This window comes from Cottoperca gobio, chromosome 12, assembly GCF_900634415.1.
Source record: "Cottoperca gobio chromosome 12, fCotGob3.1, whole genome shotgun sequence".
In the NCBI taxonomy this organism is placed as follows: Eukaryota; Metazoa; Chordata; class Actinopteri; order Perciformes; family Bovichtidae; genus Cottoperca; species Cottoperca gobio.
In genome coordinates this window covers 10979166-11006727 of record NC_041366.1, presented here as the reverse complement: position 1 = coordinate 11006727, position 27562 = coordinate 10979166, and the positions used below count along the sequence as shown (strand labels likewise).

General features: G+C 40.8%; 1 protein-coding gene across 2 annotated transcripts; it reads left to right on the top strand.

Moving 5' to 3' along the window:
* The first annotated feature begins 1282 nt into the window (after positions 1-1282).
* npdc1a (neural proliferation, differentiation and control, 1a) lies at positions 1283-25132 on the top strand. Of its 2 annotated transcripts, XM_029444037.1 has the most exons (9): positions 1283-1582; positions 13606-13755; positions 21837-21953; positions 22139-22327; positions 22619-22685; positions 23343-23433; positions 23542-23621; positions 23759-23858; positions 24053-25132. In XM_029444037.1, exons 1-9 carry the CDS (start codon positions 1477-1479, stop codon positions 24122-24124), a joined length of 972 nt encoding a protein of 323 aa, XP_029299897.1. In that variant the 5' UTR covers positions 1283-1476; the 3' UTR covers positions 24125-25132. The 2 variants fall into 2 exon arrangements, with proteins under 2 accessions (XP_029299897.1, XP_029299898.1); XM_029444038.1 differs by lacking the exon at positions 13606-13755.
* Positions 25133-27562: the final 2430 nt, after the last annotated feature.

Below are 27562 nucleotides of genomic sequence, written 5' to 3'. Positions count from 1 at the left end.
CCAAAATGTTCATTGACTAGCTGGATAAACTAGCTGGAAAAATCACTAACATTTACCTAATTTTTGCCTAAATCAAATGATTTGTTCATCAATCAGTTCGTAGGGGTGGGACAACTTCTTTTCATGAATTGTAGTCCCGAAGCATTTGTTTTTATTTTAGTTAAATGTATTCAATAAATGTTAGACTTTTACCTCAATTAAATGTGTTGAATGACATTTGGGGGGAGAGAATTAAGGGAGGGAGGGAACTGTTGTGACACGGAGAAACATTAAAAAAAATGTACTTAATCACTCTTAATTCACCCCATGAAATCAAAGAGGCAACTTTAAACAGGTTAACAATGGATTGCCAGTCTCTGAATGTCTGCGTAATAATATAAAAATAATAATAATAAAGTGGAAAACACAGGTCTCGGCCGAAAACGTACAATATATTCACATTATGATATATGGCCTGATACTTTTGAAAGTGAATAAAAATGTTCCCCAATGTTTTCCCTCTCTGCATCAAATATAATTTCCAAGAAGCCACTTAAACCCACAGTTTGTATGAAATAAAAAGCCCTTGGACTGAAATATCCAGGATCTTCATCAATATAGCCTATGGAAAATAAAGTAAATTGACTGCTTCTCAACAACACTTTGTTTCCTTTGGGTTTATAGCAGCATAACAACTCATACTCAAATTATGGAAAAAGTCCCTCAAGTGAATATGTGGATCACAAAACACCTAGAGAGAATTAGGCTCGAATGATAAACTGAAGCATTTAAAAAGAAATATGGTAACCATTTATTATTTTTCTTTTTTACAACACACAGAGTGTGGGTGGTGAAGGCCTAGTGGTCTGGTGGTACACCTTCCAAACCAGAAGGTTGTGAGTTCAATACCAGGGCTGCCACCTTTGTACCCCTGAGCAAGGTACTTAACCCTGAGTTGCTCCAGGGAGACTGTCCCTGTAGTTAGTTCACTGTAAGTCGCTCTGGATAAGAGCATCTGCTAAATGACATAATGTAATGTACACAAAGTTACATGCTGGGGTGAAGGATTTATCCTTTTTCTTTCCTGCCTCTCACTTTTTTTATTTGCATATTTTTAGGGAAATATTGTAATAATTTAAGCCTCTATTCTGCACAAATGATTCCAAAAAAATAATTGAAACCGTAAACACAGGTCTTCTAGGTGAACAGTCTGTTTTAATTGAGGAGTTTACGAGGAGACCATGAAGGCAGCATGTCAAATACACACACACACCCTCCTCCCCTGGAGCTCCGCTATCTTTAGCCCTGCCACGGATTACAGTGCGCAGTGTGTCACAGACTGCGTCCCGGTTACATCTGCTCGGTTTATCGCTGTGTGTACTTTGCGCTAAAGCTCTATCGCATAAACAACATATAAACATAAAGCATAAGTGATGGGGGAATGACAACGAACTCTGTCCCCGTCTGCGGTTATCTGTCCCCGAGAAGACCCCAAGGATGCTGCTGCTCTCCAGCCCGCGGAACAGACGCCTGCGCCGGGCCTCGCTGCTGCTGCTCGCCGCGGTTCTGTTCTGTGTCGACCCCGTCAGTGCTAGCCTTCCAGGTAAATACACAATGAGTACACATTACAACCACAATTACCCTCGACAGTGTTAGCTCATTTAGTCTCATAAACAACCGTTACTGGGACATCTTTAAGTGATGTGCTCGTGACAAACAACAAGACAGGGGCTTTCTGTTATATATAGTTTATGAGACACGTGTCTTTTTGTTGTTTATGGTGTTAGTTGTATTGTTGATAAAGTAGCTTGCTATTATGGGATATCCCATGAGTTCAGATTTTGGACAGGTTCGACTAGGTGTAGTGTTACCTGTGAGTGAGTGAGAGAAGAGCATAAGGAAAAACAATGGTTTAAAAAACAAAAAGTCCTTCCTTGTTAGATGATTTCCTTGTATGCTTCCATGTTGTTATTTTGGTACACCTATCTAGCCCAAATGTGAAGTGGGTCCACTTTAATGGGAGATCCATGTGGAAATAGCCATAAGAATATTCTTGTACTGTGATATAGAGGTGCTTTTTTAATTGTTTATTAATTTATGTAGTATTGCTTTGATTAGTTGTTTACCACTATATAATATCTCAGCAATAATTGCTATCATGAGGAAGTTACTAAATTAAAAAACAATACTTGAACTGAGCAGCCACGAAATCCAAATAATGTGCTTCCCAATGTTTAGAAAAAGAGAAAAGCAACCAACTGATTGTACTTTAAATATATATTCTAATTGTAACTGTATATATAGGCTGTAACCGAACAAAACATGTATGTAAACGGGAATGAATTAGTGAATCTTTTTTCAATAGATTAACTGGTTTGAGCACGGTTTTGAGATGTTGGAAGTAATGCTGCAGCTCACCATTATTTTCATTTCAGATTAATGTGTAGATTATTTTCTCAATTTAACCGCTTGGTCCGTAAAATGTCAGAAATGAGTGAAAATGTTGATCCTAGTTTCTCAAAGGCTAAGGTGATGTCTAGATATTCAGTCTAACATGATATGAAACAGAGAAAAGCAGGAAATCTCCACATTCGAGAGACTGAAAACAGCATTTCGACTGATCGAGTAGTCAACTAATTGTTGCAGCTCTAATTGGAAATATTAGTATGGTGTGTGTGTGTGTGTGTGTGTGTGTGTGTGTGTGTGTGTGTGTGTGTGTGTGTGTGTGTGCGTGTGTGTGTGTGTACTGGGTCTCTACACAGTGATGATTGCTGTTGATGTGTGCAGGGGAGATAATCTGCTTCTGAGCTTTTAACACAGAAACCCTGTGGGAGAACCAACAGCTGGACTCTCACATGTAATCTTTAGCCTTTATCTGAGACACACACACACACACACACACACACACACACACACACACACACACACACACACGCGCGCTGAACACACAGACTGCACTCACACTGAACATTTACTGCCCTGACCTGGACACAGCTTCATTTTGCTTGTACACGACAAAGAAGATGGAGAGGATGTGACGCAGTGTCAGGGTTGTTTTTCCTCTGTGTGGGTGAATTTATGAAGTCTGGTGAAATTCAACCAATATTTCCTCTCTCGACTGCTGAAAAACCAAACTGGTGGAAAAGATGGTTTGGTGACCTAGAGAAGTTTTCAGTGTCAGAATAGATTAAAAGATGTCGACGTTGCCTCCAGAAAGAAAATAATAATATGTCTGGTGTCATCAGCAGTTATATGATCTTTCTGGTGACGTGTTTTCAGCACCTGTTACATTTGAACACAGCTTGTTGGTAACAATGTGTGACAGTGTGTCAGTGTGTGGGCTATTGCTTGAGTATGTTGTGTTGAAACAAGGCAAAGTAACACATTTTTAGACTCATGTAAAGTAAAAGATTACAGCACATTGAATATTGTAGCTGCACAGGAATTATATCTTCTCCACTGGCACTTTCTATTAAGTAAATGGTATTTTATTAAAGATCGTTGGATCGTTATATTGGAGGCATCTACAGAACCTAAAAAAGCTTGTTCAGTGTAAACAGCGAGTCGGGTTTCATGGTGATTTTGGTTATGACAAGTGTGACAACAGCATGTAGTGTATGGTAATCAGGTAGTTGATTCAGCAAACGTTGACACATCCTCATGTGTAAATATGCCAGAGAACGCTTTCACAGGACATTTGGTTCTTGGAATGGAAGTAATCCAAAATCTCCTTTTTAACCCAATTGATGACATAAATGAAGTCTCGTCTGCAGGACAACTGGCAGAATGAATCATCTTAACATGCAGAATGTGTTGTGTCATTTAGGTTCAGTGGGGAATAAGCAGCAGAAAAGTCCTTTTATATTATATACGTGATATATTTGCATTTCCCTCTGGAAACGTCATCTTCACTTCTCAATATTCTAATTCAGCTGGATCATTGTTGTGCTGCCACGTTTAAATGCCAGGTTTGTCATTCGCTGAACCCACATAGAGCTGGTGTGATGATGTATTCAGAGAGCCGCTGCCCCCGGCCTTTTCTTCCACCAGGATTAATGTTTAACGATTAATATCTTCAGAGTCACGCACATACACAGCCACCGGCTGCGGTGTTTTTTAATCACTGTTCTTTGCCCTGCGGCAAAATTAGTCATCTGCGTACGTTGTAGTGGAGATTGAGAGCAATGAAAAGTCAAGGGGACACGACACACACACTGCCATGTGACATAAAGCCCAAAGAGCAGATGACAGGGTTCATACGTAATGATTTTTATCCTCATGGACTGAGATTAAAATGTGGTTTACGTATATTTGCAATTGGTTAGATGACATTTGTATTTGTCAGATTTAGCATTAATAATACCACCTCTAGAAGGTTTTGGTGGGAAATCAATAAATCTTTTCTTCTTCTCTTTTTTTTTTTTTTACCTTAGTTTGATATATATTGTGTGTGAGCTCAGAGCTTCCAGGAAGTAACTTGGAAGATGCAGTTTAAAGCTAACAAGTGCTCCCTGTGGTTTAAAATGGATCTGTTGTGTAGGTCTTTGAGGGGATTTGACATTACCAGCTTTCATCAGTGAGAGAAAGGGAAAATGACCAATTATATGATGGTAACCATTATACTTAAATCATGCAACAACCAGGAAAGATATTATTGATCTGACTCATTGTGGTCCTTGTTGTCTCAATAGGAGGCCTGAAAAATAAGTGGTCAGACAGCAGTGGGGGCTTCTTCCCCCCCCCCCCCCCCGACCTTCGGCTTCTTCATTTGAGAGCGTAGTCGGCTACCAGACCTCTCCAGGAAATGAGAGGGCAACAATTAATCAACTTACAGAGCGCTTACAGACATCTGAGCAAGCCAGAGTCAGCACAGTTTAGCTGAAATGAAACGCACTATGCTCCTTCAGTTTTAGTACTACCCTTAACCTTACAGCTGGGGTTAGGCATTATTTTCATTTCAGACTCTATTGGCTGTTTTACAAATTCAGATGTGTGTGCACGTCCCTTCAGATGATGAAAGTCTGATTAAACGGTGGAATATCCTGCAGGGAAAGTTGATATTCCAGCATTGGCAACAACTGCCTACACTGCAAAGCAAGACTATATTGCCTAAGTGTTTCAGAGATGGAGATAAAAAGATGTTGCTCACAGTTTAGCCTTGGTTAGCAGAAAGCTAAAACTATTAGCAACATTTCTCTGCATTTTTGAAAGCCTTGCCGATATTGTTGCTAGATAGAGCCTCGAAACCCCAGTTAGTCATCGCAAAGGGCTTTAAAGGCCCATAAGTTTGCAAAGAAAACAGGACGGTAATTCTTTAAATATAATTGAGAACAGCCAATTTTCTATGTCAGCAATTTTGCATGCGAAGGTGTGCTTTTGTCTGTAACCACATCCTTACCATGAAAGGCTGTATAGAAGTACTATTCATATCAATGCTTGCACTTGTTCTGTAGCGCATAGTCATACCCAGAAGTGCTTTTGATAACATGGGTAAAAATACTGGTTTGCTATTGAAAACTAAGTTTACGTTAAATGTGAGCCAAATCAGCATCATTCAGATCGAGGTAATTTAATTGTTGCATCAAAGACTATTCTAACAACTGGACGAGCCAGAGACCAACCAGCGTGATGACCATGAAAAAGAAAATGAAGAAAGACTAATTCAGGGTGCCGATGTATAAATCCCTTTAACCTTTGTTTTGTTTGCTGCTCTGCTCCACTCTAATGATAATGACGCAGTAATTATCCCCTGTGTAAATGCGTTAGACTCGCCATTGTCTGACATGACAGAAACTACTGCAACAGCAAAGACAAATGCCAGACGCAGGCAGAGATAAGGCAGGAGAGACATGCCTGCACCATGAGAGGCCAAAAATATACATTCTTTTCCACCGTCTACAAACTTGAATTCCATTGAGAGTCACTTCCTTTTCACCCGTGTGTCTATTTACTCGCCACCTCTGTATTTTCTGCATTATGACGTGTCTGTGTGTGTGTATTTTTAAAGAGGTGCTAAGTCATGCCCCATTTACCACCAAGTGTGGCAAAACATGTCACATGTAGGAGTTACTGCACCAGATTATGGTGGGAACCACACAGCTATGCTACATTAGTATACTGAAACTGTTAAGGTAGACAGTTTCCACACATTTAGTCATCTAATTCAGGCTCAGGGCTTTCTGACATTGTTTTCTGAGAAGTGAAGCTATCAAAGTTGATGTGGCAGCTTCTTCCGCAATGTTGGTAAAGATTTAGAGCAGAATAACTTTCTGATCAGGCCAGTTTTTCATGCCCTGCTACGCAAAGCCAAGGAACTCCTTCAAGTTGTACACATTTTTGTTTATAATATGTTGTTCTTTGTTGAAGTGGCTAAGCAAGCAAAATATATTTTCTTTCTATATCTCCAGTTGTTATTTCTTTTCCTCTCATCACACAGTTTTAGTTCTGTCTGCCCACTCCTTAATGCTTTCTTTTAATGTGGCTGTTCTTAAAAAACAGACTCAGATGAAACACATTTGGGTGCTTAATTAGTCAAGTAAGCAAACCAATCAAATGAGACATTCTTAGGAAAGGTTTTGGGCAACACAAATTAAAAGAGAGCGGAAACCAACCAAACCACTGTAGTGCCAAGGTGTACCCACACAGATCAACAATGCCGAGGAAAGGAGATATCCGAGAAGGATACTGACAGCCCATCAGTCTGGGGAAAGCTATAAGACCATCTCCAAAAGATTATAGCTCCATCCATCCACTGTAAGACAAATCATTTACAAATGGAGGGCATTCAACATGACCGCAACTCTGCCTAGAAGTGGTCGTCCATCAAAACTATCACCAAGAAGCACCAGAAAAATAATAAATCAGGTAAAAGCCAACCCACACATCATCTCTGGAGAGTTGCAGACCTCTCTGGCAGCATCTGAGGTAAATGTACATGCGTCTACAGTCAGACGAAAATTGAATAGACATGACATTCATGGGAGGGTTGCTAGAAGGAAGCCTCTGCTCTCAAGAAAGAACAAAGCTGCCCGTTTCAATTTAGCCAGAGAGCACTTGGACAAACCAGAGGCCTTCTGGAAGTCCATTCCCAGGACAGATGAGTCCAAGATAGAACGATTTGGTCACAATAAAAAACGCTATGTTTGGAGAAAAGCCAAGACAGCATACCAAGAAAAGAACCTCCTCCCAACAGTGAAGCATAGTGGTGGAAATGTGAAGGCTGCTTTTCTGCTTCCGGACCTGGACGACGCCATATTATCCAGGGAAACATGAATTCTCAGACCTATTAACAAATTCTTGGTCAGAATCTCCTGCCATCAGTCAGGGAGTTGAAGCTGGGCCCAAAATGGGTTCTGCAACAAGACAACGACCCAAAGCATACCAGCCAAACTACCAAGGAATGGCTTAAAAGAAAGAGGATTCGTACTCTGGATTGCCCTAGTCAAAGTCCGGACCTCAATCTAATAGAAATGTTGTGGCTAGACCTGAAGCGGGGGGTACATGCCAGATGTCCCTCCAACCTCTCTCAACTGGCTTCTGCAAGGAGGAGTGGGCACAAATCCCACTGAAGATGGGAGGGACTGGTCAGGGGTTACAGAAGACGTTTGGTTGAAGTAATGGCTGCAGAAGGAGTGTCACAAGCTACTAACTAAAAGGGTTCACTTACTTTTGCACAGGTCAAATTTTCATTTTGTTGAATAAATAATGATAATAATGTTAAATAATGTTTGTGTCCATTATTTGGAAAGTTACAAATTGGTGTTTGGATGTACATTTAATAAGGTTATTTTACATTTTTGTACAAAAACAATGACCATGTCTGGGGGGGTTCACAAACTTTCAAGCAGCACTGTATATACACGCACACACACACACACACACACACACACACACACACACACACACACACACACACACACACACACACACACACAGACTGCCCACGAATTACTGTCCCAGTATATAATAATAATACATTGTATTTATCAAGTGCTTTTAAAAGGTACTTAACATGTATATATAACATGATATTGAAGGTTTTTAGACAAAAGAATATGTTATTTATCATCATTTGGGAGTGTGGCATGCTGGATAAACTAAAAAAAAAAGCCCACGCACTTTATCCATGTGGAAATAAACAGTGGGGTTACATATCAAGTGAAGAGCTCTTTCAATGTTTCCACTTGCATTTGGAGTGTTTATCTTACTTCCTGTCTGCTATCAGAGGGTCAGGAAACACACACAATGGGAGAGTACGACCCTCCTGGCTTTCCCATTTCCTACTTCCTTTCTAAATCACAGGCACACACACATTTACAGATTGGGTGAAATTTGTTGCATTGTATCTGCGGAACAGCTTGAATGAGTTAACCGTGACAAGAAAAATTAGCATTTTATCCCGAGTGTGTTTCTGTGAGTGTAGGTGTTCACCAGGCTGTGTGACGATACCTCTGTTTGCCTCTCAGTTCTTTCTGGCATAGCTGCTGCTGAGCACACAGCCTGGCAACAGCAGCAGCAGATGGGTAAGAAAGTCGTTTTTCACTCGTTCCAAGGACTACTTTCTGAGTCCCCTGAGTTACATAAGGTTTTTTTTCACACTGTCTTCTCTGATCTCAAACGACCTGATGTACTGCAGGAAGGCGTCGGTTCCATCACCTCCATCTCCCTGCCTGTCTCTTGTTTTGCGTTTCTCTTCCTCCGCCTCCTTGATTGAAAACTCTAATTAGCACTGTTGTGGGAGGCATGTTGGTGCAAGGCCGCCCTCCTATGGCGACTTGACATTCACTTCTGTGGCTCCTCTGTCATACTGGCAAATAGATTTGAGCTGCTTTGTTATGTAATTATCATGATCTTCATTGATTCAGCTGCGTAAAGAAAAAGGTGCCATTATGAATCTGAGTTTGGTAAGATAATAATAATGATTTAAATCTGCTGGTGGAACAAAAGGTTTCATGCAGCCGTTCGTGGTTTTCCCTGATTTTCACACCGTCTTCGCGTTTTCTCACCGTGACCATGCCTCGCAATCATAATGAAGTGGGCATACAGTCGGTTTGTGCCTGCGTGTGTGTTTGTGTATATATGGGTGCTTTTAGTGTGAGGAGAATAATTATCTGCATTCATGTGACTGCAATAGGTTCCACCATATTAACTTCCAACGTGATGAATAACAGATGAAGTGATGGCCAGAGGTGCCGAGATGTCAGCTCTATTATAATAGAATGGCAGACTTAAAAAAAATATAGAGGACATTGCTTTCTCGCTTATTCGATTATACCGGGGATTAAATGCCTCTTCCTTTTTTGTCTTTGACACCAGTGGTTCATTTATGTGCCAGGATTTTCAAATTGTCTTTTTTGTGCACAATGACAATGTGGGGTCGGGACAAATACAGTAAGTGATCCAGCGATCCACTGAGATTAAGTCTCTTGCGATGGATTATTGCTACAATATTGCAACAATATCTCAATACTCTCTCTTGTGATACTGAAGCGTAAGTGTATCTTGCCTTTACTACAGACACTTGTTTTTGGTCTGTGGTTGTTTTCAGCACTGGCTGTCTGATATTTTAATGAACTTTTCTTCATTTAGTTTTTATTTGTGAAACCAAAAGCACTTAATAATACAGTGAGTAAAACATGAATACCGTACAAAGAATCCCTTTCAAAAGCCTGGCCCTGATGAAGCCAGTTTCATCTTGAAACATTGAATATAAGTATGAAACATTGTGAGTTACCCTTTGATTTCTATCCCTTTTTATAAAACGTACACATACAAACACACAGGCACATATCTGACAAATGTATTCTATTGTGTGGCCTAGTCCACACGTGCATGGCTACTTTTTTAAAACATAGGACAAGCGCCAGGCTTTGAAGCCAATTTTCGCAGTAGCCAAACCGTGGAATAACAAATTCCTTGTCAGTCACGTGATACCATGGGGCCCAAAAATACATTTTCCCATTAACTTACATTGGGAAAGAGACCTCTGTAAATCAGTGTCTCATTTCCTTTGAGGTAAATCAACTTCCCAGTACTAACTTTAATAGCCCTTATTGAAATCATTGTGCACCACTGAGCAACTTTCAAAGGAATGAACCGGAGCCCGCCTCCAACGCTGAATCCAGTTCTCTTCATGCATCCATCGTCCCAACCTGCCCACCGGCCATGACGGTGCTTCAATTGTGTTTTTGTTTTCCATGTAGACAGAGATTTTATTTTATTTATAAAGTGCTTGTGTGGACAGACTTTTTTAGGAAGAACTCCGCATTCACGTCGTTCCCCTGTTGTACGTGTGAACTAGGCCTAAATTGTCAAATCCTCACAATGAAGAAAGGTCTCCCAGTTTTAGACGGGAATGAGATGTTTTGATCTGTGACATGAGTCCTGTCATCTGCACCTGATCTGGGGCCGTCCCTTGATCCTCAGACAGTTACTGGATCAATGAGTCATAAAAACAAAAGTGCAACGGAATAATTTGAAGACACGACTCGTGGGTGATGTTAGGGGAGGATGAACGATTTTTAGAAAGGGCAGGAGACATCCTGTGTCGTTAAAAGTTGAGAAATAAGATGAATTACTAATGTCATTATGTCACTATTTGTGACCGTGTTAAACCAGTTACAATAATGCAGAATTCAACACTGAAGACACCTGCAAGGATCTGTAAGTCTGCAGTTATGCTTGTGATTGGGAGTATGAATGGTAGGAGACGACAGTAGCATTAGTTTTAGTTTGTTTGTATGAAGTCTTATGACATGCAGAGGCATATGCCCAAGACTTAATTCCACTCCACTCGCAGGTCTGTTTCCAGTGACACTTTGTTTCCCTCTAAGGTCATGGGTGTTGAAGGAAATCAATAAGAACATGTGAAAAGATCAGACGATGCCTGCAGGGATATTAAAAGGAAACCACGTAGCATGTAAAAATAGAAGCTACGACGATTTGAGGGAGGAAGAGGAGCAGAAACCATTAACGGAAGCATTTCGCACACACAGGGATTTGGAAATACTTTGCAACGGGGTCAAGCGACAGAGATGTTGTCAAACCGTGAGAAAAGAAAAAGACGCTCAGGAAGTCGTCAACCTGCTTGTTAGTTTTGTGGAACAGTGAATAAACCCTCAGCTACAGATGTTTCACAAAAATCCCCTTACTCCTGCTCCTTCTGCGACAGAAACGGAAAACAAAGTTTCAGATTACACATGCGTCACTCCACCGTTCACTCCCTGAAGTGGACGTGTGTTTCCATCTCTCTTGTGAAAAACATTTCACAATCATTATGTATGGGCCAAATCAAGAATGACTGGGTCAAAAATAGACCAAGAAATGCAGAATAAAAGCAACATGTTACGTTATAAGTGACAAAGAGGCAATAAGGGAAATTATTGTCCAATGACTGAAGTTTAGCATCCCTCCAGTCAGACAAAGCGACAGTAGCGGGAGCAGAGTATTTGGAAAAGGAGCAATGTACACAAACTCTGTGTAATCATAAATATGTAATCCATCTACACATAACGCAACGCTAAATATGGAATCTTGGAACACCTATCGTCTGTTTTTATCTTAGATAAAACTTACATGTAGAAAAATGTATCGATGTATGCACGCATATGTGTACACAGATACTAAAGGCAACTGCCGGCCCCGCTTCTATCTGCTCTTCATTCCTGCAACACTCCCCGTCTGCACATGTGCTCCTTCACTAACGCATGAAGTTACGGGTCATTGAGACTCCCCCCCTCAGCGATCTCCTGTCACACGTAATTCTCTTCTCTTGTGTAGCAATCGAAAACAAATCTAGTTAAGAAAAGAGGTACGACTGCACTCAAGACAAGAAGGGTTTTAAATGTATTTCATAGCGTCTGGCAGGCCTAGTGTTTGATACAGTAGGTCTGTTTGACCACTTTGGTAGATCATTTTAATAAATCATAAATACATTCAAGTACATCTCTAAACCAGAATGACACTCGCAGATTTCACGTGCTCGTCGGATGGTCCCGTTTCCAAGGTTTAGGCATTCACATTAATTTTCCAAGTTCAGGAACTCATTTCTCAGATTATTCCGACACTGCAGCAAAAAATAAAATAAACTATTTTACAATGGTAATAAAAGTTGAACATAATTCGGGCCGTGATTCGGATCCGCTCCAAATTTTAATGGGTTCTTCCTTGGCCCATGCTGCACCCTTCCACCAAGCTTCATGAAAATCGGGCCCATAGTTTTTCAAGTAATCCTGCTGACGGGCAAACAGACCGAGCCAAAAACATAACTATCTCTTTGGCGGAGGTAATAACATATTTTTTAATAAGCTGCTGTCTCACTACTTCAAATGCACGACCCACCGAGCTCAAACCGTTTGTTTCTTACACTGTTCTGTCACCTGTAGACTTGAACAACCCTGACCTTTCAGACCCATTATCCCTGAAAAATACGGCGTCCGTCCTCTCTTCCCGCCTTATATCACCTCCTGTCTGTTATGTCAGTATCAGCACCCACTGTGCTGTTCACCTTTAGCCGGGCCGCGGTGCACAACTGCCGAGCTCATTATCTGCTCTGATAGCTCCCCAGTGCTCCACCTGCCCTCTGCTAAGAAACTCACCTGCTGTGGTTCTGTGACCCACTTCTTCCCGTGTGTGTTTGAGCTCTGGCAGACCTGTGAGAGAGCAGCTGTAGATCACTCTTTACTTTGGTTTAACATGACTCGTATCGGCAAACAGGTGGGGCTCACCACATTGCGAAAATTATTTAAACTGTACTTTTCTGACTCGCCTAACCTTCTTGTCCTATCTGGCAAACCTCGCCCATATGTAAGCCATTAGGAGGTCACAGCAAACGCTAAAAACTCTTTTTTTTTAAAGTGACTCTGTGATGTAACTCTGACATCAGCAGAGGCTCTGCTCGAGGGCAGACGTGTCATCTCTGAATGGAGCAGAAGAGCTGACACGTCTACTCATGAAAGGAGTGTCGCTTGTGAGGTTGAAGCAACTCTTATTGTCACTTTTATAGTACTTCTTTCTGCATAAAGACTGCTTTTTAACTGCCTCTTTAAAAGCATCATTTCTGCATCACAGCAGTGTGGCTACTAATTAAACTCTCTCTCTCTCTCCTCTCTCTCTCGAGAGAGAAGGAGAGGAGAGAGGAGAGAGAGGGTAGAGAGAGTGAGAGAGAGAGAGAGAGAGAGAGAGAGAAGTAGAGAGAAGAGAGACGAGCAGAGGAGAGAGGAGAGAGGAGAGAGAGGGAGAGAGAGGGAGAGAGAGAGAGAGAGAGAGAGAGAGAGGAGAGAGACGAGAAGAGGAAGAGAAGAGGAGAGAGATAGAGATAGAGAGAGAGAGAGCGAGAGAGAGGAGAAGATAGAGAGAGAGGGGGAGAAGGAGAGAGAGAGAGAGAGAGGAGAAGAAGAGAGAGAGAGAGAGAAGAGGGAGAGAGAAGGAGAGAGAGAGATGCGGAGCAGATATAGAGATCGTAAATAGATCTCGTCATCTAGCTAGGCGCTATACTATCTCTCTCTCTTCTCTTCTCTCTCTGTCTCTCTCTCTCTCTTTTTTTTTTTCTCTCTCCGCTCTCTCTCTCTCCTCTCTCTCTCTCTCTCTCTCTCTCTCTCTCTCTCTCTCTCTCTCTCTCTCTCCCAGCTGGCAGTAAGTGCCCTAACCATTTAGACTGTGCCAAAGAGGGACGCCACTTCTGCAAGCGTGGCTCCTCCCAATGTGGCCCCTGCCTCTCCCCGTTGGAGGAGAACGAGGAAGGAAGCTGCGTAGTGAGGAAGAGGCACCATCAGCATGGTATGAAATACATAAACACCATCTCATCATTAATTTCATCACATTGCAGCTGAAACTGAATTTTAATATACCGACCTCAGGCGAGGTTGGTTTCCTCTGGCTACACTGATGAACCCTTCCGCAGATTCAGTGCATTTATATGCACACAAATAACTTAAAATATGGTCATTTTACATGAGATTGTTGTCTGGTACTCTGCAGGCTAACATCTAGAAGCATCTATGAATCAGGCAGTTAGTTTCCAAGACACCTTAACACACACACATTACTTCTGTTTGAATATGGCTGAAATGATAGCAGCTATTTTAATGATCAACTAATCGTTAAACTTAGTTTTCTAAAGAAATTGTCAAATTATTTCTGGTTCCAGGATTTGATGTTTTTCTTTGTCTTGTATCATCGTAAATTAAATATCTTTTGGTTTTTCAATCATACATCATACAAAAAAGACAAGAAAACTTCACAAACAAACAATGATAGTAAATAATCATGTGGACTTTACCCTCTAGGGATCACGTGGATCCCAAAGTTGCATGATTTCAGCAGAGTCCTCTCCAATAAAAGTTATAATGGAGAAAAACCCATTCATGTCTCCCAGACTGTATAACATGCTCTAACCTCAATTCCACTAAGATAACCTGCTTAATCTTTAAATGATGATTTGACACAAGTGCATGTAAATGTCCTGACTGACTCACTGCCGTTATTTCTCTGCTTGCCTCCACATTCATTCTTTGTCCCCTTTGTCTCTCTTATTTTCAGTAGATCTCTGTATCATGTTGCCCACATCTCACTGCCACTCCACCTCTTTCTCTCCCTTTTGATTCGTGCTTTCCTTCTCCTGCTGTCGATCTTACTTTAATCTCTTTAACCTCCTTCCTTTCAATCTCCTGCAATTCTTGCCCTGTACAGTTCTCTTCTCTCTACGTACTTGCTGTGGTCCCTCCTTCTCCCATCCATATCTCTGACAGCTATGGTGCAGTCTGAGCCTGTGTTTTTAATCCGTCCCTGCCCCTGCCCCTGCTGCGTCCGCAACACATGCACACATGCACCGCCCCCGCACTGGCAGCTTTAATCACTTAGACGACATGCCTCTCTCTCTCTCTCTCTCTCTCTCTCTCTCTCTCTCTCTCTCTCTGTCTCTCTTGCCCGTCATCTCCATCACTGAATCTAATGTAATTCAATCAAAGAGCCGAGCTTCGAAAATATATCGTATCTTTCTGATTTCCATGGCATGTCATCGCGCTGCTGGCACGCACACCGTGTTTCAATATGGCGCTGCAGAAATTAGAGAGAAACGGAAACATCTCGTGTTTATTTGAGTGCACTGGCCTCTGCTCAAATGTGTGTGTCTGTGTGTGTGTATTTATGTCTGTCGATGGACAGTGGGCACGTGTGTGTGTGTGTGTGTGTGTGTGTGTGTCTGTGTGTGTGTGTGTGTGTGTGTGTGTGTTCTCTGCAGGATTAATAATTCAGATGGGTCTGCGGCAGGAGAGGAAACAAACTTGGCTCAAATGATTGGCGGCAGCATCAAGTAAACATGAGAAGGAGATGAGTGCGAGGATGTATTGGAGGGAAAGGTCACATTGTGCAGAAGAAGAGAGGATGTTATGATGATAAACCTGATCAGTTATTAGTATTCTTACTTTGGATTGTATATGTGGTGCTGCTGTTTGTGTGGTGATGTGAATCCAGCACATCGTAGGCCGCCTCAGCTAAGCTCCCTCGTGGTTACATAAACCCAGAGAGACCACAGAACACAGTGATCCGCATAAGAGACCAACTGTCTCTTTTTTTTCACACTTGCATGCACACATGTATACACACAGGCAGACAACATGCTGAAATGAACAGATGAAATTACTATAATTTCACTCTACTAAATATACCACATTTGGTTTATTCACTTTGTCACATCTTAATGCATGACAACACAATACAAAGCTGCAGTCCAGCGGCTGCTTTGGTAGTTTGGCAGCATTACACTCCATGAATAAATGACACCTCTGAAGTCAGTCTGTCGTCTGGCTTTGTTTTCACGACTAAACAACTGATTTTCTAACATTTGTTGTGCACTTGCTAAAGCATGAAAAACGCACATTATCAAAACCGTTGATTCTGAAGCACGATTTGCCTGCACCCCCCCACCGTAAGTCAGTTCATTCTCCCTCTTTTTCCTTTCTTTGTCTCACTCACACACTCGTAGATAAACCTTTTGGTTTGTCAACAAGCACCGTTTGCCTCAGAACTTGTACCCTTTTGTTTTTCCAATTCAATTATCATGCTGACTCACTGGTTGCATTTTCCAATTTTCTACAGAATGATCACAATAATTTCATAACTCACTTAGACACTCGAGTTAGCCTCAATCTTTTGGGAGAGTCAGATGCTGAGATGTTATGTGTCCGAAAGAACTACATAATGTCTGTATGTGGCAGGATGATAGTATCCGTGTGTCCTTTAGAACAAAGGAGACTGAAGAGCAGTGGATCCAGGAGACTGCAGTCATCCTGAGGCAGACTCTCTCTTGTCTGGCTGTAGAAGGTAGTGTGTGAGGCTACTACAGCTACTGCTATAAGGCTGCTTTACTTCCTAACAGTGTACAAAACTAGCACCATTTACCAGCCAAATGCTGGTATAATATTCCACTTGACCCCAGCCAAAAAAAACTAGGGTCATCTATTGAGTGGCTGGTAAACTTTTAACTAGCATGTAGACAAACGTTGCACCCTGCCTCCTAAGACCCCACTGTGGCCTCGACACTGCCTCTGCTGGCTGCTTGATAGGGCTGTCGAATAATCGGATGTTGGTTGACATTTGTGGCATCCATTAGTCATTTTTAGATGGTCTAGTTATCAGACATTACCAACAGTCACATTAATATTAACTATGCTTTTGATTGCATTTATTTTCATAGGGATAAAAAAAAAATCCAGTATTTTTCAAATGTTTATCAAATCGATTATCTAAGAAGTTGTAAGACGACAGTACTGAATATTTATTGATGGCAGGGTTCGTGTTTAGTTCTCTCGTCCCTGTAATGTCTCAATATGAGCCCATTCCAGTCACTGCAGTAACGCCACATCTTTTACTGTCACGCTCCTCTTTCGAACTTCCTCTCCCCTCTTACACATCTTGCATTCAAAATGATGCTACCGGCGCTTCTCTGTCATATATTATTTTACTTCTCTGGCCTTGCACTTGGTTGGTTGCCTGTAAAGTCCAGGAATTCAAGGTCATTCTGCTGTTGTAGTCACTGGAAATCCCTCTTTATGGAGTCTAATAATTCACATACTCAACTCAGAGAGGATGAAACTAGTGAGGCATGCAGCACTTGCTTGTATTTGACATAGAGGCGTGTGCTGCCATTGGTAAACATACAGTAGCCTATGCCTCGAAGCCATGTCCTTTTTTCAGAAGCCGCACAAATAGCGTGTGAATGGGGATGTCTTCTTTATATGCAGTTAAATAGTGTATGTGCCAAAGGCAGGGCTGTCTCAATACAGCCAGGCATTACAGACGCTCTCTTTCTGTCCTCCATGTAGCTCTAAATCTAAATCAGACACTTGTTTGTTCCCGTTTTTGTGTATGCGTGTTTACATGTGTTTACATTATGTAACATACAATGAAGCGGTCAACAAACTGTGAAGACAGAGATGCTCAAAAACAGCTGTTTTAGTGGATCAGCGGCACGCAACATGAACCCATATCCTGCAGTAGTTTACTTTGGCAACATGAAAGTAGATCACTAAACTGCAGTTTTAGTTTACTAGCAATGCAAAACAAAACATTGCTTCACACCCCGGTGAGTGAATTGCTACCAAGGCCCACTGAATGACCATTTAATGTCATTATTGTTTCATGTAAAAGTTACATTTATTTATATACAGATTCTTTGTTGATGTGGATACTTCCATATCTGCAGATACCACTATTCCTCCTCGTACGAGTAATCAAATAGCTTCACACATTGTAACTACATGGTGTAAATTCAGCCGGAGCGTCAGAAGGAAATCTGTTGTGGCTAATCCTTTACGTTGAAGAGTAAGTTTGAGGAGTAAGGAGTACGTTGAGGTGGCTACACTTCCAGTCTAACCTACACCACCTACCAGCAAGAGAAGTAACAGCAGTGACAGTTCAGACCTGCTGACGTAGTCATGTGGAGACGAGGGAGGGGATTGCTCCTGCAATTTCGATGCTATCAACACCATCCAAAAGATCAAATCAGAAAAAGAAACAAAGACGGAGAGAATTATTTTATAATTTCTTTTTAACAATACAATTAAAGAAATATGTACTATATGCCATGCTGCATACATTCTCTTCAAAATGTTGTTTTTTCAGATTACTTTTTTAAATACCAAATATTTGACTATATTGTAGAAATTAAGACATTAGTACGAAGTGTTTATGAGCCAATACTGGCAACTCAAGTTCTGGCCAAAAAAAGGTTGTGAACGAAAAGGAAATATTTCTTATTGTAGACTTGGAATGTTTTTAAACGATGGAAGAGAAACAGGTGGGACTGTTTACTGAAGGTTAGACAATTGTAGCAGATTTCCTGTATTTACTCGAAGCTCTGCATTTGCTGTGACTAACTTTTTATAGCAGGTGGGAGGTTGACTCCACAATTACAAGGCAAACTACCTCACCTACGTTAGATGTTATGGGCAAAATCACATTGCCATCACTCCCTCATTCTAAAAACAGACTAATAAAGAAGATATGAGTTTCTGTTCAAACTTTGGTCTGTTTCTTCTTAACTGTTTATCAGACCTTTCCTCCAAGCGCTGTGGAAAGTGAACATAATTCTGAATCATAATCCAGATTATTGACAATTAGGTTTTCACATTCAAGGAACTTGATTTGGTGTGTTGGTGCGTTTCATAAACATAGTAAGAGAACATGAAATGAAAAACAAAAACAAGTGTAAAAATCAAGAAACATAAATATAGAATAGAAGAAAATTACAATACAAATATGAAAAAACACTACAAAAAATGAATGAATTAGAAAGACATGAAAAAGACAGTGTCCTTTTTGTATTTTGTTAGCTGTCAAGTAAGTAAAGAGTCTGGTTTCAGAGAATTGAGAAGAATGAACCATCAGTCGTCTCTCTGTCTGTCTCCTCCTTCTACATACGCCACATATTACACTTCCCACTAGAGGGCAGCAGGACACACGGAGTATAAATCTATAATCTATCACAGGATTGAGGAGGTGCTGAGGGGGAGGTACTGTGATCACTTACAACCTGCCCTTCTGCTTCTAAATACTCAACATGGTGACGCATGAAACTGCTCGTCTGAAATCAAGTGTTTTGTTTAAGAACTAAAAATATCACTTAATAGAAACAATATCAATACTAAAGGATGATATGCCTGATGTTTGGAAGGCATTTTTGTCATGGCATGTTGTGAAATGTAAGGAAAGTAAAGTCCCTCATTTAGATTTCTCTGAGGTGAGGCTTTCTTTTTATTTGTGTGTGTGTGTGTGTGTGTGTGTTAGGATGTATAATTACTACATTTTGCAATTTCCACACAAATGTCAGCCAAAACGTTTTGAGATAAAGTGACATGATACTGTGAAATCTCAGTATCTCACAAGTCAGATTCAGAGTTTTTAAAAAGGACAAGGTGCGTAAAAAGGGAGTGTGTGTGTGTGTGTACGCACGTGTGTTTTGGGGGGGGGGGGAGAAATGCGAATCGCTTTTAAGTGGGAAAATATAACAGCACAGATGTGTGTGACCCTCCATCCCTGTTGAGCTGCTTAGTGTTTGTTTGTTGTACCCGACTGCCCCCTGGGTGCCTCTCAAGAGGTTATTGGTCATTATCAAGCCGGTGACAAAACTCTTTTACACAAGGAGAGGTGTGCGTGCTTAGTCAGTGTGTGACGAACCACACACATACGCACGATCACCGACTTCTCTTAGGTGAATGATCTTCGGCCTTGGTAGAGTCCTGAGGATTTCCCTTTAAATAAATACATCCCCTTTATTTCTAACCATTTCCCCACAGGTTATTAATCCACAGATAAATATCTCACCTTTTTTTTTTTTTTTATCTCACAATTTTAATCTGCTGGCGAGCAGACGGGCACGGTTGGGGCTCACAACCACCTGCAAAGTACAGATGGCGCATCCCACCTCCACAGACACCTGCTATGGAGTGCACTAAATGGCCATTAGTGGAGGGGGGTAAGAAGATAACAAAGCAGTGAAAGTGCTGGCATCTCATATCATACACATTAACTCAACCAGATGGCCGGCCTTCTGGAGCGAAAGTGACACTGTAATCATTAATGTAATGTAGGCGGTTGTAAAAATGTGATTTATCAGCAGCGCTGGTCATTTATTTTTCAGCACTAGTTTATACATGGAGGTTATACAAAACGACTTGTAGGATGCTGAAGGCAGGGTTACCACACATCCTTAAAAAGTCTTAAAAGGCCTTGAATTCATTAATCTAAAAAATAAGGCCTTATTTGGTATTAAAATGTCTTAGATCAATATTTCAAAAGTCTTTAAAATGCTAAGACTTGGGAAGAAGGGTTTTATTTTACAATCTAAAAATACTTGGTAACATCTCTTCTTTTAAAAATAATCTCCCAAATGGCTCTCACATTTACTTAACACAGATCCGGATAGCGGAAACATTTTGTGTAAAATTGGTCTTAAATTTCTTTTCAAGTGGCATTCAAAAGGTTTTACATCTAACTTTTCCTTCGGCATTTTAGCCAAGCTTTTTGTATTCTCAACATCTTTTCACATGACTTGCTGCCTCTCAGGATTTGAGTGCAAATACCTTTCATGAGATTATTCCACCTTGTAAAGAGCTCGTTGAATGGGTGAAATGTTGTCTCAACAACATGCAGAATGCAAGTCTCCTTCGAAAAGAATCCATGGCACACTGTAGTTTGTGCAAAACTTAAAAATGCTTTTATTTCAAACGGTAATATGTATTTAAAATGACCATCAACACAGATCTGTATCAGGGTCGGCAGTAGTATAATGTGATATATTGCAGGGTAACTTTATAGAAGGAAATAGCACTTTGATCACCGCCATTAGCGGTGAACTATGGCATCTGTTGTGAATGTAGCGACTGAAGCCCAGTGAAGCCAATGTTTGGCTGGTTGCTCCGGCCCCCTGCGGTGCTTCCTCCCCCGGCCACACACACACTATCGGCCCTCGTCGCCCTGGACACCCCGACAGTTCTGCAGGAATGTGGCTCACTGTCTGGCCTCGAGGGCTGTTAACAACAGTTTTTAGTATTGTCTCCTTTTTTTTTACCAGTCCACAAACAAACAACACACATGAGCACACTCCCTGTTCAACCCTTCAGAGGCGAGACCCTGAAAAACGCATGTACACATCCCTAAACCATATGCATGTGCTCTCTGTCTCTGCCTTTCTGACACACAATAGTTACAACTTACTAGTCATGAAAGTGGACAAGATGCAAAATGATGTTTTCCAGACCTAGAAAAGCTCAAAGTCAAGCTTATGGGACATGAGGAACAACTTAGAAAATTAGAGCTGATTATTAAATAAGGGGGCCGACAGAACGTGAAGCTGCAACGAAAGTTAATCGCTTGTTCCAGTATCTCAGTTCGGCTTCTTTTTTGTCTCATATGGTAGTAAAATTAATAATATTCAATATCTTTCCCAGATTTTATAGACTGAATGATTAAGCGAAAAGAATCATTGGCAGATTGGCATCGAGTAAGACACTGAGATGGGTTAGGGTTAGGGTTAGGGTTACGTGCCGATGTCATCGTGCATCCCTGAAAAGAATCATTAAGAACACCCCTACAGAAAAAAAAATGTTTTTGTAAACTGTACGTCGATCAGAGGGGGATCGAGGGGGATTTCCCTCGTATCTGCTTGTGCTGCATATGAGGTTAGTGTCAGTGTTTGCGCACTGATTTGTATGTTATGTGTGAATGAAGGTGCTTTTTTACGCAATTTGGAGTTGCCTTTTTTATTTATTTACTTTCATTTTATCCTTAAATACAAAAAAAGAGAGTTTATTATCTGTCGGATTTAGTCAGTGAAACTTTTAATCTTGTCCGTTCTTTAGGTAAAGTGACATTCCACCCTGACCTGGACGAAGAGATCGATTTCCTTCACGCAGTCATCGAAAAACAGCAAGTGACCGAGATCAAGAAACAAACGAAGCAATCCGCCAAACATCCTGGTAAGAGAACAAACATATCGCTTCCTGTTTTGTGTTTTGAGTTGCGGAAGTTCTTCAAGTATAGAGAGTGATTTAAAAAAAATATATAAATCCTCTAATTGTCAATTTATCTCCATCAGATGTTATGTTTTCTCCCTCCTTCGATTATGACTTTTGTCTCTGTTTGTGTCTTTCTCACTCTCCAGATGTTAAAAAAATCAAGTTAGAGGCCTCCAAACAAAAACTGATAAACCAGAGTGACACCACTACAGCCCCCCGCCCTGCAGTTTCTGCTCCACCTAACACACCGACCCCCCACCCCAGGGCCGGCGCAGTTTTGGGCCGAGTTGGTCCTCTGACTGTGCCAGCATCCAAAAGGGACAACATTATTGTCAGTGAGTAAGATTTTATGACCTCAACACCGACCACAAGTCTTTAAAGCCTGATGGTAGAGATTCCAGTGCTGCTATACGATACTGATTTAAACAGATGATGTGTTTTCCCTTCTCCCAACAGTTAATTATTTTCACTCCACTTTGTTTATTGCTTACATATCATTTTACCCCAGATGACCATAACAACTCGTATTGAGCAAATGAGCTAAGCTATAATTATATTTAGCAGGGCAGTCCTCTAACGTACTCATTATTGACTCCTAAACATGTCCTCTTTCTTTCTACCTGCAGTTCTGGTCTCGCTGTGTGTGGTGGTGGGCACTGTGGCAGTGATCCTGGCAGCCATCTGTTACGTCAAGTAAGTCTGAACACGTGAATTCAAGTAACACAAGCGAAAGCTAAATTTGAGATTTTAGTTGTCGAGTACTTTCTCTAAACCGTATTGAAGACAATACAAAGACCAATCTGAAGTTCTTCCGTACCTACATTTGCTAATTTAAGTGCATACAGTAAGTGCGTTTGCGTTTGCCTTACCCTGTCGAAATGGACGCACTACGCATGTAAGTACATAGTGTACACCAGTGGTTCCCAAACCTTTTACGTGTCAAGTACCCTTGAATTGATACATAATAGGTCACACTTGATAAGATTTCCCTTCAGGGACCTCCGTCTGAAAAGATTTGTGTCTCTTGTGACTCTTCGTCACATTGGTCTCACTTCTCTAGTGTATTAATAGTGAAAATAAACTATTCCCCATTTTTGTGTACTAACGGAAGTATGCAAGTTGAGACACAACACAAATTATTAGTGAGATTTAATTGCATAATAAAGCACATGATGTCACTTCATGCTCATAAATTATTTATAACAAAACTTTTGATAATTTCTACATACTTATTAAACTTAAAATCACACTTCAATTTGCTGTTCATGTTTCTTAAGACATGTGAAAGGTTAAAGGCAGGAAACAGCCCTCAGTATTGCTGGAGACTCAGATTTACAATGCCCCCTACAGGTTGCAGAAAGAATCGCGTCTGGCTCAGAAGGTGGACTACCCTGCTTTTGGAGGGGCCGGCGTGCTCGCTACAACAGCCGACGATACCTCGGTGAGTGCACGGCTCTTCCTTCACCTAACTGCTATTGTTAGAGCTTGCTTTGTTTCTATTTCGCTGAAGCTTCTGTTTTCACATTTCCTTGTTCTGTTACATCCTCAGATGGGAGATAAGACTCTAGCCCAAAGTGCTCAAATGTATCACTACCAACATCAAAAACAGCAGATGCTCTCAATGGGAAAGTAAGTATTTTAAACTCTCTGTAAAACTCCCTTCCTTTCCCCGTTTTGTCTCTCATGTCTTAATACAGATATATAAGAATTTCAACCACATCCTCTGATCTTTACACCTCACATGGCTTTTTTTTACCCTTCTTCAGTAACAAACCTGAACAGAAAGTGGTTGACACCGAGGTCACATCAGATGAGGAAGAAGTGGGAGGAGACTTCACAGTATACGAGTGCCCCGGACTTGCACCGGTAGGCATGCATTCACACTCACACTCACACTCACACACACACACACACACACACACACACACACACACACACACACACACACACACACACACACACACACACACACACACACACACATACACACACACACAAAAAACCCATAATTTCCGATTTCGTTTTAAGACTAAAAATCCATTTTCTTCCCCCCTTGACAGACTGGAGAAATGGAAGTGAAGAACCCTCTGTTTGATGACTCAAATTTACATTACCAGGGGAATCACAAGTGAATGCGGAATACTTTACGCACACGCATACACATATACACGCAGGCATACACAGTCATTTATCTGGAAGAAACCGCTTTATTTCACACTGCATGCATAGAAATGGAGGTTTCCTGGCAGAGGAGGTGATACAAATGATTGTTTTCTTGTTGGCCCTTTACTATATCAGCTTTTAATACCACACATGTATGTTGGGTTCCTTGTTAATTTATTTCTGTCACTGATTTGGAGCATTCCTGTCTTTTAACATAAGGTTTTCAGAGTCCTTATTTAGGTGTTTTGTCCTGTTTAAATGTTAAACTCTTTAAGTTGAGATTGTCTCCTCCATTTTTGTTACTTTCCTTAATTTCTGCAGCTATTTCCAAAGAATGTGATACAACAGCAGACATGTGTTCAACACACACGCATAAGCCGAGAAACCGGTGCCCTCTCTTTTGTCATGCATAGCTAGTGGCTAAACCACATTCCTAACAGATACCCAGGAAAAGTTTAACATCAGATCTCTGTGATACCTCCTGTAAAAACTCTCAAACGCAACACAAGGTTTAGCAATGAAAATGTTACTGTTGGTGTTGCTAATTTTATTCCTTGTCATATAAACTGCGCATAAAGATTTTAAGATTATAGAATATATACATATTTATATGGAAATGAAGTACTCGATGATGTCTGTTTGCATGGTTTGACTGTAATGTGTTTGAATCATGGCAATGCTTTGATGAGTTATTGGGCCTCCTGTGTGTGTACGCATCCTGTTGCTGGGGGAGGAATGTACAGTAAAAGTGACTTATAAGCACTTGAATGAAATTTCGGTGATGGACTATACTGATGGATGTGTAGGTGGTAAATATCTTGTATCGACCCGCTTTCCTCTCTGTCCTCTCGTCGGTCCCAAGTTAACTTCGTGCTGCAAAATGTACATACAAAGAGTGAATGTGTTCACTTTTTATAGATATTTGTACATGCAGATCAAGGATTGGAATTAAAAGTTTTTACCACATGTGAAAATAACTTTGTTCCTTTTTGTGCTTGACATGGCATACACTCGATAATAAAACATGTTATTGGTGATAGTGTGGAGAGAGAGGCAACAAAAGTCCAAATGTTAAACATTGCGGTTCATGGTCAGCAATTTTAAATTAGTTAAAATAAAACAAGAATAGAAAAGTAAAGAGAAAGAAACATAGTTTAGAGGATGTGTTTGTGATAAGTACAATGGAAGCACATTAGAAGAGCAATGCAAGGAATGTGCTCGCATTATCTGGTGGTGAGTGATTTTTTGTAATCCTTTATTTAAACCTTTATTTAAACCAATTGAGATAAAATGTTTTACACGTCGATTTCTTACATACAATAAGTGTGAAATCAACTTGTGCTTGACATTTACTATTGTTTTGTAATTTATCGAATACAATTCTCAACAATACAAAACAAAACAATTACAAATGGTACAGAGTAAAAACTGATCAAGACATAACAAGTTTGTTATGCAATGTAACAGTTTGTGCTTAAAATGAAAATGAAAAGAGACATAAGGGGTTAAAGAGAGAGGTCTCATCATCTTTAAGCAATGGAACAAAATATTTAAATATATATTTTTGGATAAAATCAGTTAAACTTTAAATATTATAAACCCACAGACGATTATGTGTATATATTGCAAAGTAATATGTAAGGGAAGACTAATGCATGTAAATATATCACTGAATCATCAAGTCAATTCCTGTTCAAAGAGAGACAGGAAGGCGTGTGTGTGTGTGTGTGTGTGTGTGTGTGTGTTGGGGGTAGGGGCAAAGAGTAAGCTCACATGTACCTTCATGTAGGTTTTGTTTATGTGGTTGCATGTCCGTGTGTGTCGGGGAGGGGACGGGTCAGTCTTCTGTCCCCATTGAGTCACATGCCAAGGGGCCATTAAAAGCCCTTTGTGCCGGTGAAAGGAAGGCAGCCATTGGCCCTCGGAAAGAAAACCTGGGTGGGTGGATGGTCTGTGAAGGTGGGTATCAAAGGCAGGGCCGTTTACGAAGAAAATCAAAAGGCCATCAGACTCGTTTTGTGGAGACGTTGGTGCTGCTCAACAAGACGGGCAGTATTTACATTCCAGGGTTATTATTACTTTATCAGTAACTTTTAAAAGCAGTGACTAATATAATGCCAATATTTATCTTAGTGAAAAAACATTTCTAATCAACAGAACTTCTTAGAAATCTGCTAAAGGAAACTCACACTGTCGCATCTTGAATATAATTACAGTATACAGTATTTCCTTCCACCGTACAGTATATACAGTATATCTATTTTGTATATATTTGACTTATTCCTGTATTTTACTTGCTATTTTATTACACTATTTATTTTTATGTCTTATGTAGGTTGCATTTTTGAAGGAGCCTGGGACTTAAGATGTTCATTGCCAACAACTACCCTGTAGCTTTTTGACATATGACAATAAAGCCTTTGAATCTTGAACTGAATCTTGAGGTGACAAGTGCAGCTAGATGATTGCGTCATTTCCCCATGTGGCGACATGAGAAAACCCATACATCCTGAAATGAATGATCATATGTGTCAAGAAAAAAAAGGAAAGTCACATCCACAGCAACATTTCATCAAATGGTTGCTCATAGATCAGATCTAATTTTCAACAAGCTTCTTACAGTCTCATATCACATACCGACACGCCCAGTTATTGCTTTCATTTAAATGCACACAGCCTGCAGTGATGGTGCCAAGAAGAAGAAATGAGAAGGAACAATAATTTGAATGAGCCATGTAAGTGTGATACTTGATACTGGGGTTTGTTTGGTTATATTGCTGACGGTAGAGGCATGTTTGTCTCCACTGGTGTGACTGGTGGAGATATGCAACACCTTCACAGTGCCGCCGTATCAACAGGCTTTCTTTTATCTGAAACTTTCTCCCTTTCTCCGTGACCGGACTTGCCCTGCGAGCAGATCTCTCTGAGGTGTCTTGAAGAGGCCACTTAAAAAGAACTAAAGACAAGATCTGAGACATCTGGGGGGTTTTCAACTAAATCCCCAGATACTCCCCTCACACATCTCCTCCTCACTGTACCGAGCTATTCAACACTGAGCTCCCCCCCCCCCCCCCTCTCCCCTCCCTCCTTCGGACACCCTGAGAGCTCTGTGCTCTGCTGTCCCTTTCTCTCTGAAGCCCTGCCTGAAGTCTACTATCTCTCTTGCTGTCTGTCTTTTGCATGACAATTATTCTCCCAAGTCCATGGCCCAGGACAATGCTTGTATAGTTGGGGTTTGATGTCTTTAAAGCTATTGACCAGGCTCTTGTGGGTCCCTGATCCTGGACCTACATTACTTTGTATCTCAGGGAAGAGAGAGTGCTGATCTTCTGGTTTTAGTGTAGTATGAGCCGATTTTTCAGACTCAGGATAAGAAATTCTGTCTATATTCTGTCTTCTTTAAGTCT

What these genes read in the sequence shown, in the direction of transcription:
- npdc1a (XM_029444037.1), top strand. Translation starts at nt 1,477, where the DNA reads ATGCTGCTGCTCTCCAGCCCGCGGAACAGACGCCTGCGCCGGGCCTCG. An exon ending in AAGGGACAACATTATTGTCA is followed by an intron (nt 22,328 to 22,618) that starts GTGAGTAAGATT and finishes TTCTACCTGCAG; the next exon opens with TTCTGGTCTCGCTGTGTGTG. An exon ending in GCAGCCATCTGTTACGTCAA is followed by an intron (nt 22,686 to 23,342) that starts GTAAGTCTGAAC and finishes TGCCCCCTACAG; the next exon opens with GTTGCAGAAAGAATCGCGTC.